The sequence below is a fragment of the Marmota monax genome, unplaced genomic scaffold (assembly GCF_021218885.2).
Source record: "Marmota monax isolate L192 unplaced genomic scaffold, Marmota_monax_Labrador192_F-V1.1 WCK01_AAM20220418_F8-fsc00014, whole genome shotgun sequence".
Classification (NCBI taxonomy): Eukaryota; Metazoa; Chordata; class Mammalia; order Rodentia; family Sciuridae; genus Marmota; species Marmota monax.
The window spans coordinates 18,225,194-18,245,824 of record NW_026695222.1 but is presented as its reverse complement, the minus strand read 5'-3'; the positions used below and the strand labels follow the sequence as shown (position 1 = coordinate 18,245,824).

Below are 20,631 nucleotides of genomic sequence, written 5' to 3'. Positions count from 1 at the left end.
CTGCCTCTGCCCGGCCCTCCCTGTCCTGCTCTTGGGGTCTTGGTGTGAGGCCCCCTGGGGGCCTGCAAAGGACGGTCCCCAGACAGCCAGCAGCTCTGCGGAGAAGAAGCGGGCTCCCGGGGATGTTGGGGACAAGGCAGATCCTTTTCCAGAAAACTAAGACAGAGGAGGGGTCCAGCAAGAGAAGAGTGTGGCCTGCGGCCTCGGTTGCCCCTCGGTCCTCCCCCTGGCCACACTGAGATGCTCGGGCGCCACACCTCCAGGACGGACGGATTCACAGAGTCCAGTCCATCCCCAGCGCAGCCCCAGCGGAGGGCGATTCTGACCTGAGCCACCCCAGGGCGCCCTGAGGACCTGAGGCCAAGGGAAGTGAGCCGGCAAAGGAGGTCCCCAGGGAGGGCAGGAGGCGGGGTGGGCACCAGGGCTGGGGACAGAGCTGCTGTTGGAGCTTTCCTCTGGGGTGACACAGGTCCTGGCGATGGCAGCAGAGCCACTGTCTGCACCTGTCACCACCAAACAGGACGCCTAAAGACCGTGAAAATGGGGCTGGGGAGGTGGCTGGGCATAGCCACTTGCCTGGCATTCGTAAGGGTCATGGTGAAAATGTAATCCCAGAGACCGGGAGGCTGAGGCAGAAGGACCACAGGTTCAAGGCCAGCCTCAGCAATTTAGGGAGACCCTGTAGCTCAGTGGTGGAGCACCCCGGGTTCCAGCTCCAGGACCCCCAAAAGAAAAAGAAGAAAAGGTAAAAATGCTAAACCCTGTTACGCATATTTCTAAATTTATTCTAATTAGTTACACATGACAGTAGAATGCACTTTGATACATTAGCTATAAGTGGAGCCTAATTTCTCATTCTTTTGGTTGTCCATGATGTAGAATCCCACTGGTCACATTGAGTTACATGTGTACATAGGGTAATAGTGTCTGACCCGTTCCACTGTCCTTCCTTCCTCCCTCCCCCTTCACTCCCCCCTCCCCCTCACTCCCCTCTACCTAATCTAAGGTAACTCCTTCTTCCCTAGACCCTCCCCCTTATTGTGAATTAGCATCCCCATATCAGAGAAAACATTTGGCCTTTGGTTTTTTGGGGATTGGCTTATTTCAAATGGATAAAAAATGTGGAGATATAGACATAGATATAGATATAGATATGATGGAATATTACTCAGCCTTAAAGAAGAATGAAGTCATGGCATTTGGTGGTAAATGGACGGAGCTGGAGAATGTCAGGTGAAGTGAAATAAGCCCATTTTGGCACTACTTTTAAAAAGGCCCCAGGGGCTCCCCTGGGCAGGAAGTGCCTGTTGTCCACACAACAATGTAACAATTTCCTGACTTGGGTCTGGACCCCTCTCTGTACTTCCCTTAAGCCTGTGTTCAAACACGTCCTCCTGGCGAGGTCCTCCCCGTGCCCACTTTCTGTTCCCTTTGCCCTGACCCGTGTTTTTCTTACCACTTCACACCCACCTTCTCGATTGTGCTTATTCATCTCATTCCTGTCTGTCTTCCAACTGGAGCACCAGCTCCTTAAGGACTGTGGACCTGGGTCTGTTTACAGCTGAAACAATGCCAGGTACATAGTAGGTGCTCAGTGAACACAGGGAGCAGGTCCAGCAGCGGGACAGGAAGGACCCCATTTCCCCTCTCTGGGCTGCCTAGGGGCCTCTGGAAACCCCTCACTTGGGCCCAGCTGGGAAACTGCTGGCTCTCGGGGTCACGGTCAGTCTCCCAGGCTGGACCTGCAAAGCCTGCAGGCCCTGGCTGTGCCGGACTCCCTCGGTGGCCACTCTGGCACTCAGCAAGAGCCAAGATGGGGGAGCTCAGGAAGGTGTTGCGTCTGGAGATGGCCAGGCTAAGTGGAGAAGCTAGAGCACCCCTCTTTTTCTGGTTCTGGGGACTGAACCTAGGGCTCATGATCACTGAGCCACATCCCAAGTGCCGCTCCCCGTTTTTGAGACAGGATCCTGCTGAGTTGCTGAGGGTGGCCTCAAAACTTGCCATCCTCCTGCCTCAGCCTCCCTCTAAGTCTCTAGGATCACAGGGATGCACCAACCACGTCGAGCAGCTTTCTTCCTGTTGAAGAGGAAGTCATTTGGAAAAACGCTTAAGGAACCTCCGTGTGCCCTGGCAGGAGGAGCCCGGCCTGCAACAGGAGCTGGGCCCTCCCTGCTGCAAGGAGTGAAGGCTTAACCCCGGGACCCTCCCCCTCCCCCAGGCCACGCCCTCTTCCAGGCTCCCCAAGGTGTCCCCGCCCTTGCCCAGTGGGAAGGCTCTGGGAGGAGGGAACAGGTCTCAACTTGGAGGCTGACTGGGCTTGATGGTCGGGGAGACTCAGAGGAGGAAAGGGTGCCAGAGACAGGGTTTCCTAAACCAGCCTCTGGGGACCGCCTCCACCGTTTAAACAGGCTCCCTGGACCACCTGCACTAGTATTTGCTTAATATTTATTTTCAAAGCATCTTTCCGTTTTTACTTAAATAAATTCAGCTTAAAAGGAGGCTTTTATTACGGCCATAAACCGAAAATCAGCATCACTTGCCATACACAGAGGGCGACTGTAAAAATCAACACTATGACAACCAAACGGCATTCGTGAATCCCAGCCAGGGAAGGAGGCCCGCGGAGGCCCTGGGCCTCCACCCCAACTTTTCTCATTAACAAGGATATTGGCAAAGATGCGGTGTTAAGTTCAGAGCCAGCCCTGAGCAGAGACCTTCTTTTTGATCCAAAGGGGCCTGGGATGCAGGTCCTGTTGATGTGTGGACGCCAGCCGGCGCCCGCCACCATCCCAGCCTGGCCACCCCTGGCCACCAGCCCCACCATGCATCACCAGTTCCCACCTCCAAGGCCCCGCCCACTCTAGACCAGACACCCAGAGGCCTCCTGAGTCCTGCTGATTCTTCCTGTCTGTGTCCCCTTAGTGCCCCTACACCTGCACCGGGTGAGGACAAGCCTCGATGAAGGAATAGAGCAGCCCAAATGGATACCTCAGAAGTGGAGTGGGGGACTCCTCTGCAGATGGAATGGTCAAACCAAGGAAGCCACTTTTTTTTTCTGGCTCTGGGGATCAAACACAGGACCACTTTACCATGAGCTACATCCCTAGCCCTTTGTGGTTTATTATTTTGAGACAGGGTCTCACGATGTTGCTGAGATTGGCCTCCAACTTGTGATCCTCCTGCCTCAGCCTCCCAAGTTGCTGGGATTACAGGCGGGCACCACTATGCCTGGCTCAGGGAAGTCACTTCTAGAGAAATCAGGCTTCACTCCAGAAAAATGGAGAAAGAAGGTTGTGTGTGTATTAGAACAAATGTGGAAATATTATGGAGCAGAAGACAGAATTCATGAATTTTGAACGAACTGGGACACATCAAAGAAAGGCTGCCCCTGGGGGGAGCTGTCTGCTCTCCCGCACAGGCAAACAGACCAGGTGGGGGCTTCCTGTCCCTCCAATCCAGGGCACCTCTCTGCAGCCTCCTGCTCCTCAGAAGTGCAACCCCACGCCCCCCAACACACATCCCCATCTGTGAACAGGAAATGTCAGTTTGTTGACCAAAGCGGGAACCGGACCAGGAGGAAGGCAAGAGGCTGGGGAAGGGGAGCCCAGGCTGCGCAGGTGAGGACACAAGCTACCACTCTCCCCAGACTTGCTGTGTGGCTTTGTGTGAGCTACTTCACATCTCTGAGCTTGGGTGAGAGGACTGAATGAACTAATGCAGGGGCTGGGGTTGTGGCTCAGGGTAGAGCGCTTGCCTATCAGTGTGAGGCACTGGCTTCAGGCCTCAGCACCGCAAATAAACACATGAATAAAAATAAGGATCCATCCACACTTAAAAAAAAAAAAAGAAAAAGAAAAAGAAATAAATGAACCAATACAGGTGGAGAGGCTGTTGCAGTGAGCAGGACACAGGAGGTCACAAGACCCCACTGTTACCTGTGGAGCCCGCTGGGGGCTGAGTCTCAGCCACACAAAGCACAATAGGCAGGCGGGGTCCCTGCCAGCCCTGGCGGGTGCTTGCCCAAGACAAACCAAAAGACAGAGCGTTTCTGAGGACTTAACTGGGTGCAAAGGGCCCGTCGATGCTGAGCCTCGGTGTCCTCGCCTGGGAGATGGGGATGAGGGTCGCCAGGCCTCCAAGTCTCACTGTCGGGGTCAGCGTGGTAATGCCCCCCGGGGCTGCGGGCACAGGCTGTGGTGGGGCGGGGAGTGTCCTCGATTGACTTTTAATTTATTGAAATTTACCAAACTTAAAATCAACCATTTCAACGGGAACAGTTCAGGGACAAGGACCCTCTTCACCTGGTCCCCAACATTTCCACCCTAGCAGGCAGCCCCCGCCCCGCGGCCGCCCGGCCACACCCGGCCACCTGCCCGCTGTCCTGGCCACCTGCCCGCTGTCCTGGCCACCTGCCCGCTGTCCTGGCCACCTGCCCGCTGTCCTGCGGAGCCCGGCGGCTCTCCCGGGGGCGGCTCGGGACGGCGCTTGGTTGACTGTGGTCGAGGGATTTTTTTACTGCAGCAGAAGACCCCTCCTCGTCCCCCGGCAGCCGAGAAGGGGCAGCTCGGGGTCTCTGCTTCTCACCGGCGACGACGCTGAGCCTCGGGAAGGAGCGGAGCCGCGGGGACCCGCCGGGCGGCCCTGGCCCCTGAGGGCAGCGCGGGCGGCCACCGCTCAGACCGAGGAGACCGCGGTGGAACCACGACCCCGGGGAGACTTAGGGAGAGTGACAATGTCCTGGCACCTGCAGGACCGTGGAGCCGCACCTCTTCCCAGCCGTCTGTCCGTCTGTCCGGAGCGCCAGGGGGCGGCGGGAGGCCGCAGGCGGCTGAGGCCGGGACTCCGCGACCCGCCCCAACCCTGGCAGGTTCCGGGGAGCGGCGAGTGGGGGGCCCAGGCCGGCCCTCCAGCCCCGGGGTGCAGGTGGCCCCGGATCCTGAGACGCTCCCCAGAGCCAGGGGAGCAGGAGAGCCGGAGGCAGGAGAGGCCCAGGGAGGCCAGGGAGGCCCAGGGAGGCCCAGGGAGGCCCAGGGAGGGCCAGGCACCGGAAGGGGCAGAAGGCAAGAGGGTGCCAGGGGGAAGCGGGGCGCAGGGACCAGCAGCAGAGGGGAGAGGCTAGGAGAGCCTGGGATGCTTCCAGCAGGGGTTCTGGGGTGTCCAGCTGGCTGTGGCCCCACAGGACCTGGCCTGGGTCAGATCTGGTCCCATCAGGCCCTAGTGCCTGCCCCACTCCAGCCCCTGCCAGCCCTGCCCGCTGTGTTGGGAAACCCCAGTTGGCATCCTGAAGGGATGGGCTCTGGAGTTGGGCTGACCTGGATCTGAGCCCCATGACACTTCCTCCCAGCCTCGGTTTCCTCATCTGTAAAGTGGGCATTGTGAGGAGCCAATGGGCACATGTGCCTGTAAATACCAGGCCCAGGGCCTCCCAGAGGCATTACCATGCTGGGGATGACCATCTGCAGTGCGTTAGCAGGGTGGACCTGCTCTAGCTCCTCCCTCTCCAAGCTCCAGCCCCCCTTTTTCATGCTGGGAGGCCTGACCTGGGCCCAGACTCTTTAAACACAAAGACAATTCTAGCACCAGGGAATCTCAAGCTCAGGGGGTCTGTCCCACCCCCACCCCAGGACCTTTGCACTTACACTGTTCCCTCTGCAGGGAGGGGATTTAACATGCCCAGAGGCAGACAGCCAGAAAGCAGCAGATCTGGGGGGAAGCCTCGGCTTCCAGCACCTAGCTGGAGTCCAGTGACCACTGCGGGGGACCTTGGGGGACACCAGGCAGCTGCCTGGCCAATCTTGGCTCTGCCCTGGAGGCCTCCCTTGGCCTCAGCCCTCCCCGCTCTGCTGGGCCTGCCTGCTAGGAGACCATTAGTGTGGCTTTGTTTTGAGCGCTATTTCCACTACCTTGCGCTCTGGCCGCGGGGCCTCCATTAGGGACCCTTTCCCTGGGCCGATGACAGGCGGCAAACAGCTCCCCAGTGAGCCGGCAGTAATTGCTGCTGCCTCCAAGGCCGGAAATGATTTTTTTAAAACCTTGCAAAGCAAAACAGACACCCTGCCGCCTGCTCGCAGCCCTCCTGCCTCAGCCGGGAACCCGGCCTGGGGATCCCAGAAAAGGGGCTTCAGTCCAGGGCCCCCGAAGCCCGGGAGACACCCTTAACGTGCCAGGCTAAGGGAGGCAGACCCTGGGCTCTGGCCCTTGCTTGAAGCGCTGTGGGCTCCAGGCCACCACACCCCTGAGCCTCCTCTCCCCGCTGTGGAGGCAATGGGCACCCAGGGTGCCGGCTGGGAGGCACCGACAGGGCCCTGGGCCCTGCCGGGGGACGTCAGGGAGCGCACCAGGCCAGGAAAGAGCACGGGGAGGAGCATGTGGCCAAGGACTGCAAGGAGGCCAGCATGCTCGCACACACGCACACGCCTGCCCGCACACGCGTGCGCACACACACAACCCCCACCCCCTCCCAGCCCACGTCTCCACCATCCTGGAGCCCACGGACTCAGCGAGGCTCCAAACAACCTCCCGGCCTTCCCAGCAGGCAGCCTCTCCTCCTGTCTCTCCACCAGCCTCCCCACACAGAAGGCACCCAGGTGGCCTCTGCCCAGTGGATCAAGACCAAACCCGGCTCTCCAAGCTCCGGCTCCAGCCTGCCTTTCCAGATGAGCACGCAGGACTCTCCAGGTGAAGCCCCCGTCAGACCCAGCAGCTAGGTGAGGCGCCTCTCCCAGTCCTGGCTGTCCCTGGAAACAAGCCTCCAGGAGTCTGCCTCCTCTAGGAAGTCTTCCCTGACTGCACCAGGACATCCAGTGCCACCACCCCGTGGCTCAGTGCTGAGCCCCGTCCTTGAGCTCGTCTCTGTTCCCCAGTACCTCCAGGCCCCTGCAAGACTTGCCGGGGAAATGAATGAAGCTCTGTCCCCGAGACTGTCCCAGAGGAGGGCAAGGACTCCTAGTCCCTTTCTGCCACAGACCTGCCCATGTCCAAAGGCCAGACCTGGCACCTCTCTGGGCTTCAGTTTCCTCCCTGGGGAAATGAAGGCTGCTTCCCCTGGTGACCAGAGGGAGGCTTTGGGGCCTCAACAAGCCCTTGGAAACTATGGGCACAAAGGCACCATGTGACCAGTTGCTTGCATCAGCTTCTCGAGAGGTTGGTGACCCCTGGAAGCTTCAGGTCTTCCAGCTCTGCCGCTTGGCCACTCCTTCACTCCCTGGCTGACACTTATTGAATGCCTGCCCCGTGGGGGTGTCATTTTGATGTATGGAATATATGTATGCGTAATCGGAGATGTCGGAGATGTCGCCTGAACTGGGTGTGAGTGTGAGTGTGTAAACAGAGAAGCGGGCGGGCAGGGCGTGAGAGAGGGTACAGTGCAACAGGGGAGGGGCCAAGACGGAGAGAAAGGGACCAGAGGAGGAGAGGACCTGGAGGGAGACTCGGAGGAATGCAGGCCGGGGGACAAGGACCCGGACAGGCAGCAGGCACAGGCCCTGCCCCAGGGGGCACTGCTCACCCTTGGCCAGCGGCTCTCCACGGCCCCAACCGGCCCCAGCTCTGGCCTTCCAGGTGCTCCCAGGGCTCCCCTGGCCTCCCAAGGGCCCCAGCGTGGAGGGGAGAGGAGGCTGGCACAGAAGCAAAGGCCGCAAGGCAGAGGGCACCTGCTCAGTCCCTCAGGCTGGGAGGACAAGGGACCCCCCACCCTCCCAGCTGCCACACACGGCGGTCAGGCACCCAGACTCTGGACACGCCCTGGGACCAGACACCGGCCCACTGCTAGAACACCCGGTCAGGGACACGCAGGTGCCAGCAGCCCAGGGCCCCCACTCCCCACAGACAGGGCCTGGACTTCAGCCCCGGGGCCTCTCTTCCCGGCAGAGCGCGCTCCCTGCGTCCCACACAGCCTCTGCGAGGACCCGAGGACCTGCGGCAGCCAGGGCTCCCAGGGCTCGGGAGCGCACCTGCCCACCGCGCTTTGGCAGCCGCGAGCAGGACAGATGACGGGTCGGGCACTCTGGCTCGTGGTCCCAGAAGCTGGGCTCGGGCCTGGCTCTGCCACTCAACATCTGTGTGTCCTCGGGCGAGCATCTCCGAGTGGTTAGGGGAGGAGGGAGGGGAGGGGAGGAGGCGGGCCCATGTGCCAGGGAGGGACTCCACCCTCGGGTCCCACTCCAGACAGCAGGACAGAAGGCAGGACTGAGGAGGACACAGAGGGAAGAATTCCAGAGGGTGAGCCTGCCAGCTCCACAGCTTCTGTGATGAAGAGCTCACTGCCCGGCACCCTCAGCTCCAGAGGCCAATGCGCTTCTCCGAGTTAACTGTCACTCACCCCTGCCTCTTAAATCTTGCCACAATTCATAATATATATATCAAGGATTGAACCCAGGGGCACTTAAACACTGAGCCACATCCCCACCCCTTTATAATATTTTGTTTAGAGACAGGGTCTCGCTGAGTTGCTTAGGGCCTTGCTAAGTTGCTGAGGCTGGCTCTGAACTCTCGATCCTCCTGCCTCAGCCTCCTGAGCCACTGGGATTACAGATATGTGCCACTGTGCCCAGCCACAATTCATACTTTTGATATTCTTATGGGTTTAGTTGTCTGTCTCCCCCACTAGACTGAGAACTCAAGACAGCAAAAGCCTTATCTCTCTCCTTCACTGATATGTTCCCAGGCGGGCAGGTGCTCGACTGGTATCTGTTGAATGAATGAGTGAATGAATGACTAAGCTTCCAAACACCCCAACGGTCCTCACTAGGCCAGCATTCCCAGTGTGCAGCATATGGGGAATGAGGGGGGAAGGCGTGGCCTATGGACTAACGTGTCCCCCAAGTCCCATCATTTACTTGTGGATCCCCCTTGGACATGCTATGTACCACCTGCGCTATTATGTCCCTAATGTTTTCCTATAAACAAACCCCACTAGTTTCTAATACCCCGTTAGACTCATCCTAAGCAATCACGTCTATGAAATCAGTTTTGATGGGCTGGTTATATTTTTCCAGCCCCAATAAAATAAATGCCTAACTATTAAACGTAAGAGGTCTGTCTGGCTTCTGCCTAAGATCATCTCTCAGGTAGGGCCCAGTCTTGCTGAGGGATCTTGAAGAAGGATTTTAACTGGGGTGGGGGAGGTGTGGAGCTGAGGCCCAGAGACCTCCGTGATGGCTTTGAGGAAGGAGAGGGGCACAGCTGTGGGAAGGAGACCTGCAGGACCTCCTCACCCCACCTGACTTCTCTGCAGCACTGGGTACCAGAGGGACCCACTGGGGTGGGCTGTGAATTCCACAATCACCAAACAGGCCGCGGGGTAGATTTCCTCTCCCAGTGAGACCACGGTCCCTTCTCCTAATGGAAGAGTCTCCTCAGGGTCGGGAACGAGGGCACAGTGCTTGGCCGCCTTAGCCCTGTGGTCGAGGCATTTCACATGCATCCCAGGAGCTGGGCCCTGGGTCCCCACGGTCAGATGGAATCAGCCCTACTCATCCCAGGAAGTCCTCGCTGCAGCCAGCAGCCTGGGAGAGGTTCTGACTGCGTGGCGTTTCACTATAAGCAGGGATTCCTTATGAAATTAAAATTACCTGAGTGTTTAAAGATGCATGAACTTGGAATCAGCAGAAGTTTCAGAATTCACCCTTCAGACCCTCGGCATCCGCTCATTTATTTCCTGCCACCACCCTCGGCTGGGCATTGTGCTGGTTTCCCAGGACACAGGGACTCTGACCTTGGCTGCCCAGTTGGCTCCAAACTCCCTTTGGAGCTCAGCCCCTCGACTCCCCGCCCTGTCAGCTGCTGGCTTGGTTCCTAAATCCCGAAGGGGCTCCTTTCTGACCACCCTTCTGCTCCTTTCTGACGCCCGCCCGTCACACCAACGTCACTCTTCACATATGCACGTCTTCGCCTTCCAGCTTGGGAAGTAGAGGGCTGTTGTGGGAGGGGGCTATGGGGGCTGCCACTTCCATTGCTGCCCAGCGTCCAGGCGAGGACCACAGAGGTCACTAAGCGTCTTCCGCCACAGGGCCAGGTCTTCAGGCCCAGCCTCGTCCTCCCACCATGACCAGGCCCCTCCCTCTTCTTTTCTAAAACTGAACAGCATTATGAACGCAGGGCCTACAGCAAGACTCCTGGGTTCATATCGCACCCCAACACTTGTCAGGGGTGTGACCTTGAGTCCATTCTCTTTATCTATACACTGGGCCTGGGACTGTCCTCTCTGCTCAGGGTTCTTGAGCCAGTCCCATTACGCACTGGCAGGACCCTCAACCGACATGTGCTCCCGACTGAGCACTGAATCTCCATTTGTACAGGGCTGATAAGGTGACCCCCAATGCCAGCAGGACCGCCCAGGAGAGTCTGGGTAAATTCCCCAGTGCCCTAGGCCTCAGGCCTCCCAGCTCAGGACCCTGAGGGGGCCTTCATGATTCACTCAGGTGTTCTGTCTCCTATCCCAGAGGCTGTGGGCCAGCAGGGACCATTACAGGCTCCCTTTGCCCTCCCTGCTCGTCGGCCATGGGGAACTCTGCCCCCCCCGCCATCCTTGCTTGTCCCCATATCAAGAAGCAGAGTTCCTTGTGCCCTGCTGACCACCTGCAGCTGGCCCTGTTTAGAGAGAGGCCCCGGGAGCTGCTGATGGGCACCGTGTCAGAACCAATTGGTGTGAAGGACCTGGGACCAATTGGTGTGAAGGACCTGGGGAGACCGCGGGTGAGGGCCGGTTCCCCACAGGAGGCCTGGAAACCCGCAGGCCCAGGCACGGTTACGGGAGTAATTGATAGAATCATCACCAACGCCTGGGACGAAGACGAACACATTTTTAACATCATAACCTCTGGAAGACAGGACTCAATTTTCTCCATCTTCCAGCCACCAAACTAGCCGGCTTATTGATGGCGAGACACCAACAGTTCGGTGAGGAATGCAAGGAAGCCAGGGTCATTTTTCAGCACACAGGCTGCTTGCCAAATGGCCCGGGGGGGGGGGGGGGGGGGGGGGGCTCCCCCCTCCCCCTTCCCCCGGCATCCCGCTGCTCCCTCCTGGCAACCGAGAACCTCAGGCTGGTGAATCACTCAGTGGACGAAGCGCCAGGCCTCGCCAGGACCTTTGTCTGCACTGGGTGCATTAATAATTGAAGGTGCTGGCCTGGGGTGTGTGTGTGTGTGTGTGTGTGTGTGTGTGTGTGTGTGTGTGATGGGATGGGAGGTGGGAGTGGGGGGTGGGCTGCTGCAGGGGGAGGCTTCCTGGGGCTCCTGTCGGGATCCATACACCTACCCCATCTGGACCACTTCTCCCCGTGACAGCGAAGCCCCTAGCACCAGAGGATCGCACCCCTCCACCTCCCAATAGGTATGGGTGAGACTTAAGGCAGGGCTTCCTAATCAGGCTGGAGCTTATTAAAATGCAAATTCCAACATCCTGTCAATAACCCTTTTGACCACTGGCCTTGGGGGGGGATCACTATTGTAACAAACTCCCTGGGGGTTTCTGAGGGTCTGCAGAGATCCTCACAAAGACCTGTCTTGTAATCCCAGTGACTTGGGAGGCTGAGGCAGGAGGACAGCAAGTTCAAGGCCAGCCTCAGCAACTTAGTAAAACCCTGTCTCAAAATGAAAAATAAAAAAGGGCTGGGAATATAACTCAGCAATAAAACACCCCTGGTTTCAATCCCCAGAACCAAAAAATCAAAACAAACAACATAAAAAAATAAAACATTTTTTAAAAAGAAAGAAAGAAATGAAACCCACCTCGTGGACACCTGCCCTGGATAAAATCTGGAAGGAACACTAGACAAGGAGTCCAGGCCGGCAGCCTGTTTTTAAGGTGCACGTGGCCTCAGCAAGATCTGTCAGCTTTCTGAGCTGCTGTTGCTTCTTGGTGAAAACTGCCGCTTTGACAGTTCCCCGGGGAGCTGGAGGGGGTGTGCTTGGATCAGGGCTGTGCCGGGGAAGAAGTTTGTCACAGCTTTGGGCCAACCTGCCTCCAGGCTGCCTGGAGAAGGCAGGTCCTGAACCACCAGTCACCTTCCCTCTGACATGGCTCTCCCACTCTCCATACAGACTCTGTGACCTTGGACAAATCAGTGACCCCAGCACCAGCCTCAGTTTCCTCCTGTGCCCAATGTTCTCCCAGGAATGACTGCAGCCCGACTGAGTCCATGCTGGTAAGGAGCTTGGTGGCACCTTGCACATAGTGACAAATGTGAGCTCCCTTTCCTCCCACCCTGCTGTGCTCTTGGCAATGAGCTATCCCTTTCTGATAAGGAAAATCAAAACAGCTGCCATTTCCTGAGCACCTACTAGGTGCAGCCCCCAACCATCACTACTGAGCCTCCAAAGTCGACACCTTGAGAACCACACACCACTCGTTCCTCCTGCCTTTACAAAGCCCTCTTTGAAGGGGGTTGAGTGGAGGTAGGAGGGAGATGGGAAGCAAAACAGATGTCCTTGCTGACCCACCTGACTGCAGGCTCTCCCTGTGACAAGCCCCAGGGCAGGCGGTGGAAGGCATTTGCCTGGTACCTGGGCTGGGCTCAGGTGGAGTTGGGGCGCTGAGCAGCCGACCTAGCGTTGGGGTCAGTGAGCTCCTCTCCAGGAGTCCCTGCTTCCAGCCCCCACCCCAACCCCAGAGAGACACCTTTCCCGACCTGACCACATTTCCCGAATCAGCTGAGGACACATGCAGCCCAGGAATAATGAAACGATCAGGCTCCAATCTGCTAAACAGCAATTTCGGAGCTTTTTCAGCACACACAGCTTTTATCAAATTGGTATTCTCCTCCTGAACACAAATGGCTTATTAGACATGACCCACTTATTCGCTGCGTCTCACTATCATTAATAACAGTTTCTTTTTGTGATTAAGTGAGTGGCTCCAGACCCTTCCTGTGGCGGCGGGTGCTTGGCCCAGCACAGGGGTAGCTGTGAGGGCTCCTCGGCAGCCACTACTTGGTGACTTTGAACCTGGCAATGTCGGGGGAAGGCAGCCTGGCTCCTGCAGAGCAGCCTGGCCTCCTAATTTCTTGAAGGACAGAGGGGGAGTTTCAAGCGGGGCCACTCACTTGCCCAGAGATGCACATGGGGTCCAGAGAGAAGCCGGCTTCCAGCCCCTCTCCATGGAGCCCCTCCCCTGCTTCAGCCGGACTGCTCAGGATGCCGATGGGAGACTGCAGTTAGGGGGGCAGAGCTGTGCCCCCTCACCATACATGGCATCAGGGGGCAGGCAGAGCCTGTCACACAAAGGGCAGAGCCTGCTTCCTTGGGAATGAAAGACCCATGAGTCTGCTGCCCCAAAGACAAGATGACCATAAACCTAGGAGCTCCAGGGCTCATATCTCCTGGGACTGCAAATTCAGGGAAGTCCTTCCTTGGAAAACCCTCCTAGCAGAAGTTCCAAGTGTGCCAAGGAACTGAGCAATCAAGGAGGGGAGGGAAGGAAGGAATTCCCAGTTCCCCGTGTACGGGAGGGAACCTGACAGGGAGATGAATGTCCTGAAGAAAGCATCCTTTCCGCTTGACAGACCCTGGGGCCTGTCCTGACTCAACCACTCTCTCACTGTGTGACCTTGGGCAATTCCCCTCACCTCTCTGAGCCTCGGTTTTCCCATCTCTAAGTGGAGATCAAAATAACCTTTCCCTGTTTACCGGGACTCCACCCAGATCAGTAGCAAAAGGTAAGGGGTATGAAGGGGGCATGAACGATACAGAGCAAATTCCATCTAACATGGAGAAGCAGAAGGGTGTGGGAGGTCCTGGTCTCCCCAAAGCAGAGACCCTGAGAATGGCTTCGGAAACCCCTCCCCCTGGAGCAATCCCATTCATGCGTCATGTCCCAGAAAGGCCCTCCCTGGTTATCTGTCCGACGCCACACAGTCTTCACTCAGCTCTCTGACCTCTGTGCAGACCTGCCCCAGCCACGGGCACACAGTGCCTAGCATTGGTGCTCCAGGCCCCTTGAGAGATGCAGCCCTGCAGGGGAGGGATGGGGAGGAAGAGTCTCCTCTGGGTTCATCCGTGTGCTGTCCCCTCCACCTGAGCCTGGTTCAGAGGGACAGGGGAGCCCCCAGAGCTGCCAGCCTCAGACCGCCCAACTCTGTTGCCAACTTGGGCTCCTCTGGGGTGAGCAGGAGCTTCTGACACTTGAGCAAGCAGTGCTGGGGACGTCTGCTTGCTCCCAGCTCCCACAGTGGCTGGAGTTGAGGTCTCCCAGTCTCAGACCTCTGGGGCCAGGACTGGGGATGGGGGCACCTTGTGGAAGGATGGCAGGGGGCTTCTGCTGCCCCAGAGACAGACAAAAGCAGCAGGAATTCCCCTCCCACCCCCTGCCTCTGGCTGGAAGCAGCAACCTTAACTACTCCAGTGTCTTCAGGGAGCTATCAGGAGGCTTCATGCCTGAGATGTCACCCACCTGAAGGGGGAGGCTGCCCTCAGGCTAGCAGGTCTCAGAAGACCAGTCCCTTAGGTCTATAAGGGGTAGGGTAGGATGGAGAGGGAGGGGACAAGAGCAGCTCGAGGTGAAGCCTTCAAAGGGGAAAGGCAGGTAGGCACAGAGGGGTGGATGGGCAAAGTGCGTGAACAAGTGTGTGTGTGTGTGTGTGTGTGTGTCCCCGTGTGTCTCCAAGCAGACAGGCAAGAGTTGTGGCAAAGCACGGTGCCTGGGTGCCAGCTGGCAGGGTGTGAGCCCACCGGCGCAGCGCCTGATGTGTGTAGTGGGCATAAGTATTTATGAGAGAGGAGGGAGAGGGGCATGCGGAGCCGTGGAAGGGCAGTCAGTTGTGGGTGTGATGTGGCCGCGAGTGTGTCCGTGGCTGTGAATATCTGTGGGGTCGTGGAGGTGTATGTATTCGTGTGTGCGCGTGTGTGCGTGTGTGTGTGTGTGTGTGTGTGTGTGTGTCGGGGGGCGTTTTCTCCGCGACAGTGGCAGTGGGGGTGCGCTCCGGGTGCCCCCTCCTCCGCAGGGCTGGCCAGGATGCCAGGGCGGGTCCACAGACCCAGCAGGGGGAGCTCTGGGACTCCCGCCACCGCCGGCGCGGGTTCCAGCCCCGGGGCGGCCAAGTTGGAGGCGCGCAGCCCCGGGTGGGGTTTGCTGGGGAAGTCCGTGGGGGCGGCGACCGAACTCACCGTGGCCGGAGACGTGGTTGTCCCAGGGCGCGTGGCCGGCGGGCCGCGTGGCACCGCCGAGTTGCAGGAAAAGTGCCAGGTAGTGGAGGGCGCCCAGCGCCACGGCGAGCGGGGCCCCCATGGTGCGCGCTCGGGCCGGGGGCGCCGCCGCCTCACATCGGGGCTCAGGAGCCCTAGAGCCCGCGCCCGCTGTCCCCTGCCCTGCGCGGCCTGGCTGTTCGGCTCCCGCCGCTGCCCCTGCCAGCTGGCCCCGGCCCGGCCCGGGTCCCGGCTCTCGCCCGGCTCTGGCCCAGCCCTGGCTGCGGGTAGCGAGCGCACGCCCAGCCGGCCGCCTCCGACTGCGGGACTCTTCCCTTGCGCGGAAGGCCACTCCGCTCGCGCCGCCGCGCCGCACCCCCTCCTCCCACTCGCTCCCGCCCGCCCCGAGGAGGCGGCGGCGGAGGGATCTGCCGCTTGATTTATCATCAAAGTTTTGCCCAGGCTGGGATTTTTAAAGCGGTACTCTCAACTTTCCCCCGCCCGGGAGCGGGGGTGGGGGCGCGATCCGGAGGAGGAAGCACCCCGGGGACCTGGTTCCCGCAAAGCATAACACAGCAGGATTCAGAAATGAAAATACTATCCAGCAGGAGCAGGAGAAAAATCATTCCCTCTGCCGCCAGAGCCGGCGCGCTCAGAGAGATTCCTTAACTTTGCCAGCTCGCTGGTGCCAGGGTCAGGGGCAGACGGGGCTGCAGGTGGGCGAGGTAGGACCGAGACCCAGGAGACCCGGTTACAGCTCTGCCGCGACCTTTGGCTCCGTGTGTGAGCATGTCTGGATGTCCACCTCTGAATGAACCTCAGGGACTTCATCTGAGAAATGGGGACAAGAATAGCTGCCTCCAGGGGTCGGGGGAGGATTTGAGAAATCAGATAAAGCATAATATTGCTTACATGCCGCCGCCATAGTTACCACTGTTGTTTTGGACTCTGGGACTTAGTTTTCAAGCCTACATAATGGGAGTGAGGCACAGTTAGCGGTTTCCTTCTAGCTTAGAGGTGCTGGGCCGCCTACGCAGTGAATTGGATCTCCCCCTTCTGGGTTGTAAGGCTCCCTTCCCTGGACTGATGAGCCTAGCTGGGGTGTGTGCGCGTGCATCTGGGTCGGGGGATGGAGGTACTCCCATTCCTAAGAGCAGGCAGCCACTGAGATCCCCTGATTCCTTCCTCGTACAGACCCTGAGTAAAGAGAGAAGGGAGAGCTGTGTTCCTCTTAAAAGGTAAGGAAGCACTTTGAATCAGAGAAGGAGCCTCTTCGAGGTCCCAGGAGAGAGCTGGCGCAGGGCGTCTCCTGCCCCTGATCTTTGCCCTTCCTCAGCCCTCGAGCGCCTTGTTCCAGCGTCATGCCAAAGCCAGACGTCTATGCAGCACAAGGACGGTTCCCCGTCTGGCTCTGTGATGCGAGAGTTCAGCACCGTGGACAGACTCTCCCATGTCCTTTCCTTCTCCCGCCGAAGGGCGACCCAGATGGCGGGCCGGCTCCCGGCTCCAGACCACAGGTTGATCCACGATCGTGCATTGTGGACAGCGCCCTGAGTTCGAGAACGCGGTTAGAGCCTGCAGGACACAACGCCCCTCGCCGTCTTTCCTCTGACTTCGCAACCCTCTCTTTCCAATATCATGGTGGACAACACACTTGGCGGGGCCTGTGGTCGCCAGCAGCAATTCAGCTCTTTCAAAATTAAGGACACCGCCCCTCCAAGAGTCGCGCTCCTATGAGCACTGTTTCAGCACCACGGACAGCTGTCACCGCCTCGGCCCACAGGCTCTCCCTTCAGCACCACGGATAGATCCCGCCATTGCCCCCGCCGCTTCGGGACTCCATTCATTGGAGGGAGGAGCCGTTTTGTGCCCAGTGACTTCTAATCGTCTTCTCGCAGAGAAGTGGTAGTTCGGTCATCCTGGGTTGGACAGGCGCCTTGGACTCTACAAAGTGCTCATTCATTCGCTTGAACTTCCCTGTCACTCATTGTAAAGACGAGGAAACAGAGAATCTTCAAGTCACCTCCTAGTGCCAAGACTGAAACCCAGGATCCTTCCAACTCTAGCCCGAGGCCTCTCCAGGAGCCTGGTGACAACTGGGCTTGAAACCCAGGGCTTAGTCTTCTACTTTGGGCCTGCAGGGGGAGAAGGTCAGGGTCAACGGCAGCACACTGCTGCTCTGCTACTGACCTAGTGGACGACCTCCAGGGATCTTTCTCTCCTCTGAGTCTAGAACAAAGTTAAACATTGTAGCCTCTAAGGTTCCTTCAAGGACAATCTTCGAGGGACTATATGACTTTGGAAAGGCTGTGATGTAATGGCTCTTTCCCCTGCCAGCCATGTTTGTTTGTGAGATGGTGACCTCTCTTGTTTGTGTGCAGTCTCAGCCTCACCTCTTGTTCAGCCCTGGGCTCCAGGCTCTGCTCCCTCCTTCAGCACGATTATCTTCAGTATGTCCTTCCCTTCTCATTGCTCCTCCTGTGAGGGCCTCCCCCCTGTCTAGCTGCCTCTCCCTTTGGCAAAGGTCCATCCATCCTGAGTGCCACGCAGAAGAAATGTCTGCTGCCTTCTTCCCGGTCCCAAGCCTCCATTCCATCGCTGTGAACCCAGCACCATGCTAAGAACTTTAATTATCCCACTTAATCCTCAGGACAATTAGGCCACATGGAGTAGGACATGTTGTCATAGGTGTGATCTCTAGAGCCTTACTCTGAGTTCCGAATGCTGCTATGTTACCCTAGACATTAAGGTAACATAGCTTAAGGTAGCACTTACTAGCTGTGTTACCTTAGAAAATTTGCTTGGGCTTTCTGTGTCTCAATTTCCTCATCTGTAAAATAAGAATAACAATACCACCTTCACAAGATTATTGTGAGGATTAAATGAGTGGCTACATGGAAAGCACTTAGAACAGTTCCTGGCCCGTGGCAAATCCATGATGTCCTCATAATCTACAGATAAGGAAATAGAAGCTCAGAAAGGTTGTATCTTGCCCAAAGTAAGGCGATGATAAGGCAATGATGTTTTAGATGTTCCAGAGCCCATGTTATCAGGCCTAATAGCTGAGTACCTCTTATTCATGCCCCTCCCATGGTAGCTTAGAAAAGTAAGACCCAGAGATGGTGAGGGACCTCCTCAGAGTCACACAGCCAACCATACCAGAACTAGACCCTCGTTCTCTGTCTCTGATCTAGGGTTCTCATAATACCATACTGTACCATTTGTATTTTCTACAGCATCATCTAACCTGCAATTTACAGTTTACAAATCACATTCACATCCACGATCCCACATAATGCATACAACAACCCTTGAGACCAATATTATCGCCTTCCTTCTTTTAGAGGTAAGGAAAGGGGAGCTCGGGAGAGGAGGTAACCTGCGCAAGTTTCCACAGCAAGGCGCGGATGTGAAAGGACAAATCTTCACCCCGTGCTCCTGGCCTGTGTAATCCTCTCATCCAAATGCAACCTGCAGACACCGTGGAAACTCGAGAGTCGTGGATGCGGAAGGTAACCAGAGGCTGTCCCAGGAAACTGTGTGTGGGAATTCATGGGGGTGGCTGCCTCTAATCCCTCGGGAATGCTCTGGGAGAGAGTAAGCCTCCTGTCCCTGGAGGCAACTCACAAGCATCCAGCGGTCACACGGGTACCATGAGGCGAATATCACGGCTGTTCCCTTACACAAATGAGGCTCTGAGGGCAACACCAAGTCATGTACTTCAGCTGACGAAGATGACAATTCCAAGTTGTCCCAAGCAGGGGCTCTGGCCCGGGTCCTTACTTTGGAGCACAGCTCCCTGGAGAGTCCCCACCCTCCCGTTGACTGTGGGAGGCCGCCCCTCCCTCCCCTCCTTGAGAGGTGTCATTTGAGCCCTGTGACTGTGTCAGTGGTAACAGCCGTAAGATTTGTCCTTTTAATCCAGAATCAATAACAAATTTCATTTAAAAATAAATTAAACCAGGCATTGGAAATCATTCACCGTGTGGGCCCGGGCCCTATAGAGCACCGTCTAAATGGCTTCCTTTCTATCATCTATCAATGCCAGGAGGGGGAAACACCTGAGCTGCCTGATTCATGGAGAAAGTACTTAAATGTATCAGCCCCTAACAATGAGCAATGGAAGCCCAGAGTCGCACCTTTTAACACACCAATAACATGTGGAGCGAGGCTCCATGAGAGCTTATCGGGGATCCCATGGTCACTGGCTTCGAGGGAGCCCATTTATAAGGGGGAACAATGGCTTTAGTATGTAGCTGCCTAATTTCCAGAATGCATTACTGAGCTCCGAGGAGTAATGGAATTCTATTAAAGTCTTATCTGCCACAGGAGGGTATGAAACCGGCAGGGAAATCCAGACTTGGCACAGACAGGCCCAGAGAGCACCAGGGCTGACCCCAGAAGGTGGGGGAACAAGCCCAGAGGGAAGGGGGGGCAGGCGGGGCCCCGGATGTGTGAAAATATGTGCATTAATAGGGCTCTGGTTTCCAACGATTACGTTTACATCAGCGAATAAAACCTGGCAATAAAACATCAGAACTGCATCTCAGACAGCATTCCCTTTTACAGCCTGGAGTATTTCACTCATTATAACAGGAGGCAGGGAGCGTGAGGTGTCCCCATTTCTCCCCCTTTAATTAAATTTCCTAAATTACTGCCCAAGATTTGGATAAAGCAAAAGACTTACAGCTCCACTAATCGTCATCGAGGCTCCCCGGCCCCTCACAGTGGTGGCCCTGACTGTACCAGGTTCCAACATTATTAAAGTGAAATACTGTGGGTCTGGCCTGCCTGGGCTCTAGTTGGTAAAAGGAGATTCAGTCTCGGGAGGGAAATTGGCTCCAGAAACGGTGTCGCCGTCCCCTTTCTATGTGAGCTTGATCTTGAACTTCTCCTGTCTGAGCCTCCCAACGTCTCCTTCTCCCCAGACAGTGATCTTAAGGGGCTGAGAATTGATCTGAGGCTGGACCAATTCTGGGGTACATCTGTGAGAACTTGGGGAGCTCTATAAAAATGATTAATGCCCAGGCCACACCAGAGAGATTTTTTTTTGGGGGGGTATCAAGGCTTGAACTCAGGGGCACTCAACCACTGAGCCCCCATCCCCAGCCCTATTTTGTATTTTATTTATAGAGAGGATCTCACTGAGTTGCTCAGTGCCTCGCTTTTGCCGAGGCTGGCTTTGAACTCCTGCCTCAGCCTCCTGAGCCACTGGGATTATAGGGGTGTGCCACCCCACCCAGCTCACTCCAGAGATTTTGACACTATTGGTCTGGGGCAAGGTGTGGGTATTAGGTTTTTTAAGAATTCCCAGGTGATCCCAGTGGACAGCCAAGGTTGAGTACCACTGGTCTAGACACAGAGTTCTGAGATGTCCTCAGGCTCTAGAATCTCCTGGAAGGCTGATTGTGCCTGCAGAGGCCCAAGCCCCACCCCTGGGGGTTCTTTCTGTTCAGGTGTTGGGGTCTACAGGATTCAGTGGGCCACTGTGAGATTCCATTGGGGGCAG

At 57.1% G+C, this 20,631-nt stretch overlaps 1 protein-coding gene across 1 annotated transcript in view; it reads right to left on the bottom strand.

Moving 5' to 3' along the window:
- Vstm2l (V-set and transmembrane domain containing 2 like) overlaps positions 1 to 15,266 on the bottom strand; it is a 31,655-nt gene extending 16,389 nt beyond the window's left edge. Inside the window, exon 1 of the mRNA XM_046433890.2 lies at positions 15,105 to 15,266. Coding sequence (XP_046289846.1) covers positions 15,105 to 15,225 — 121 coding nt within the window. The 5' untranslated portion in view covers positions 15,226 to 15,266. The remainder of the gene's footprint in view (positions 1 to 15,104) is intronic.
- Positions 15,267 to 20,631: the final 5,365 nt, after the last annotated feature.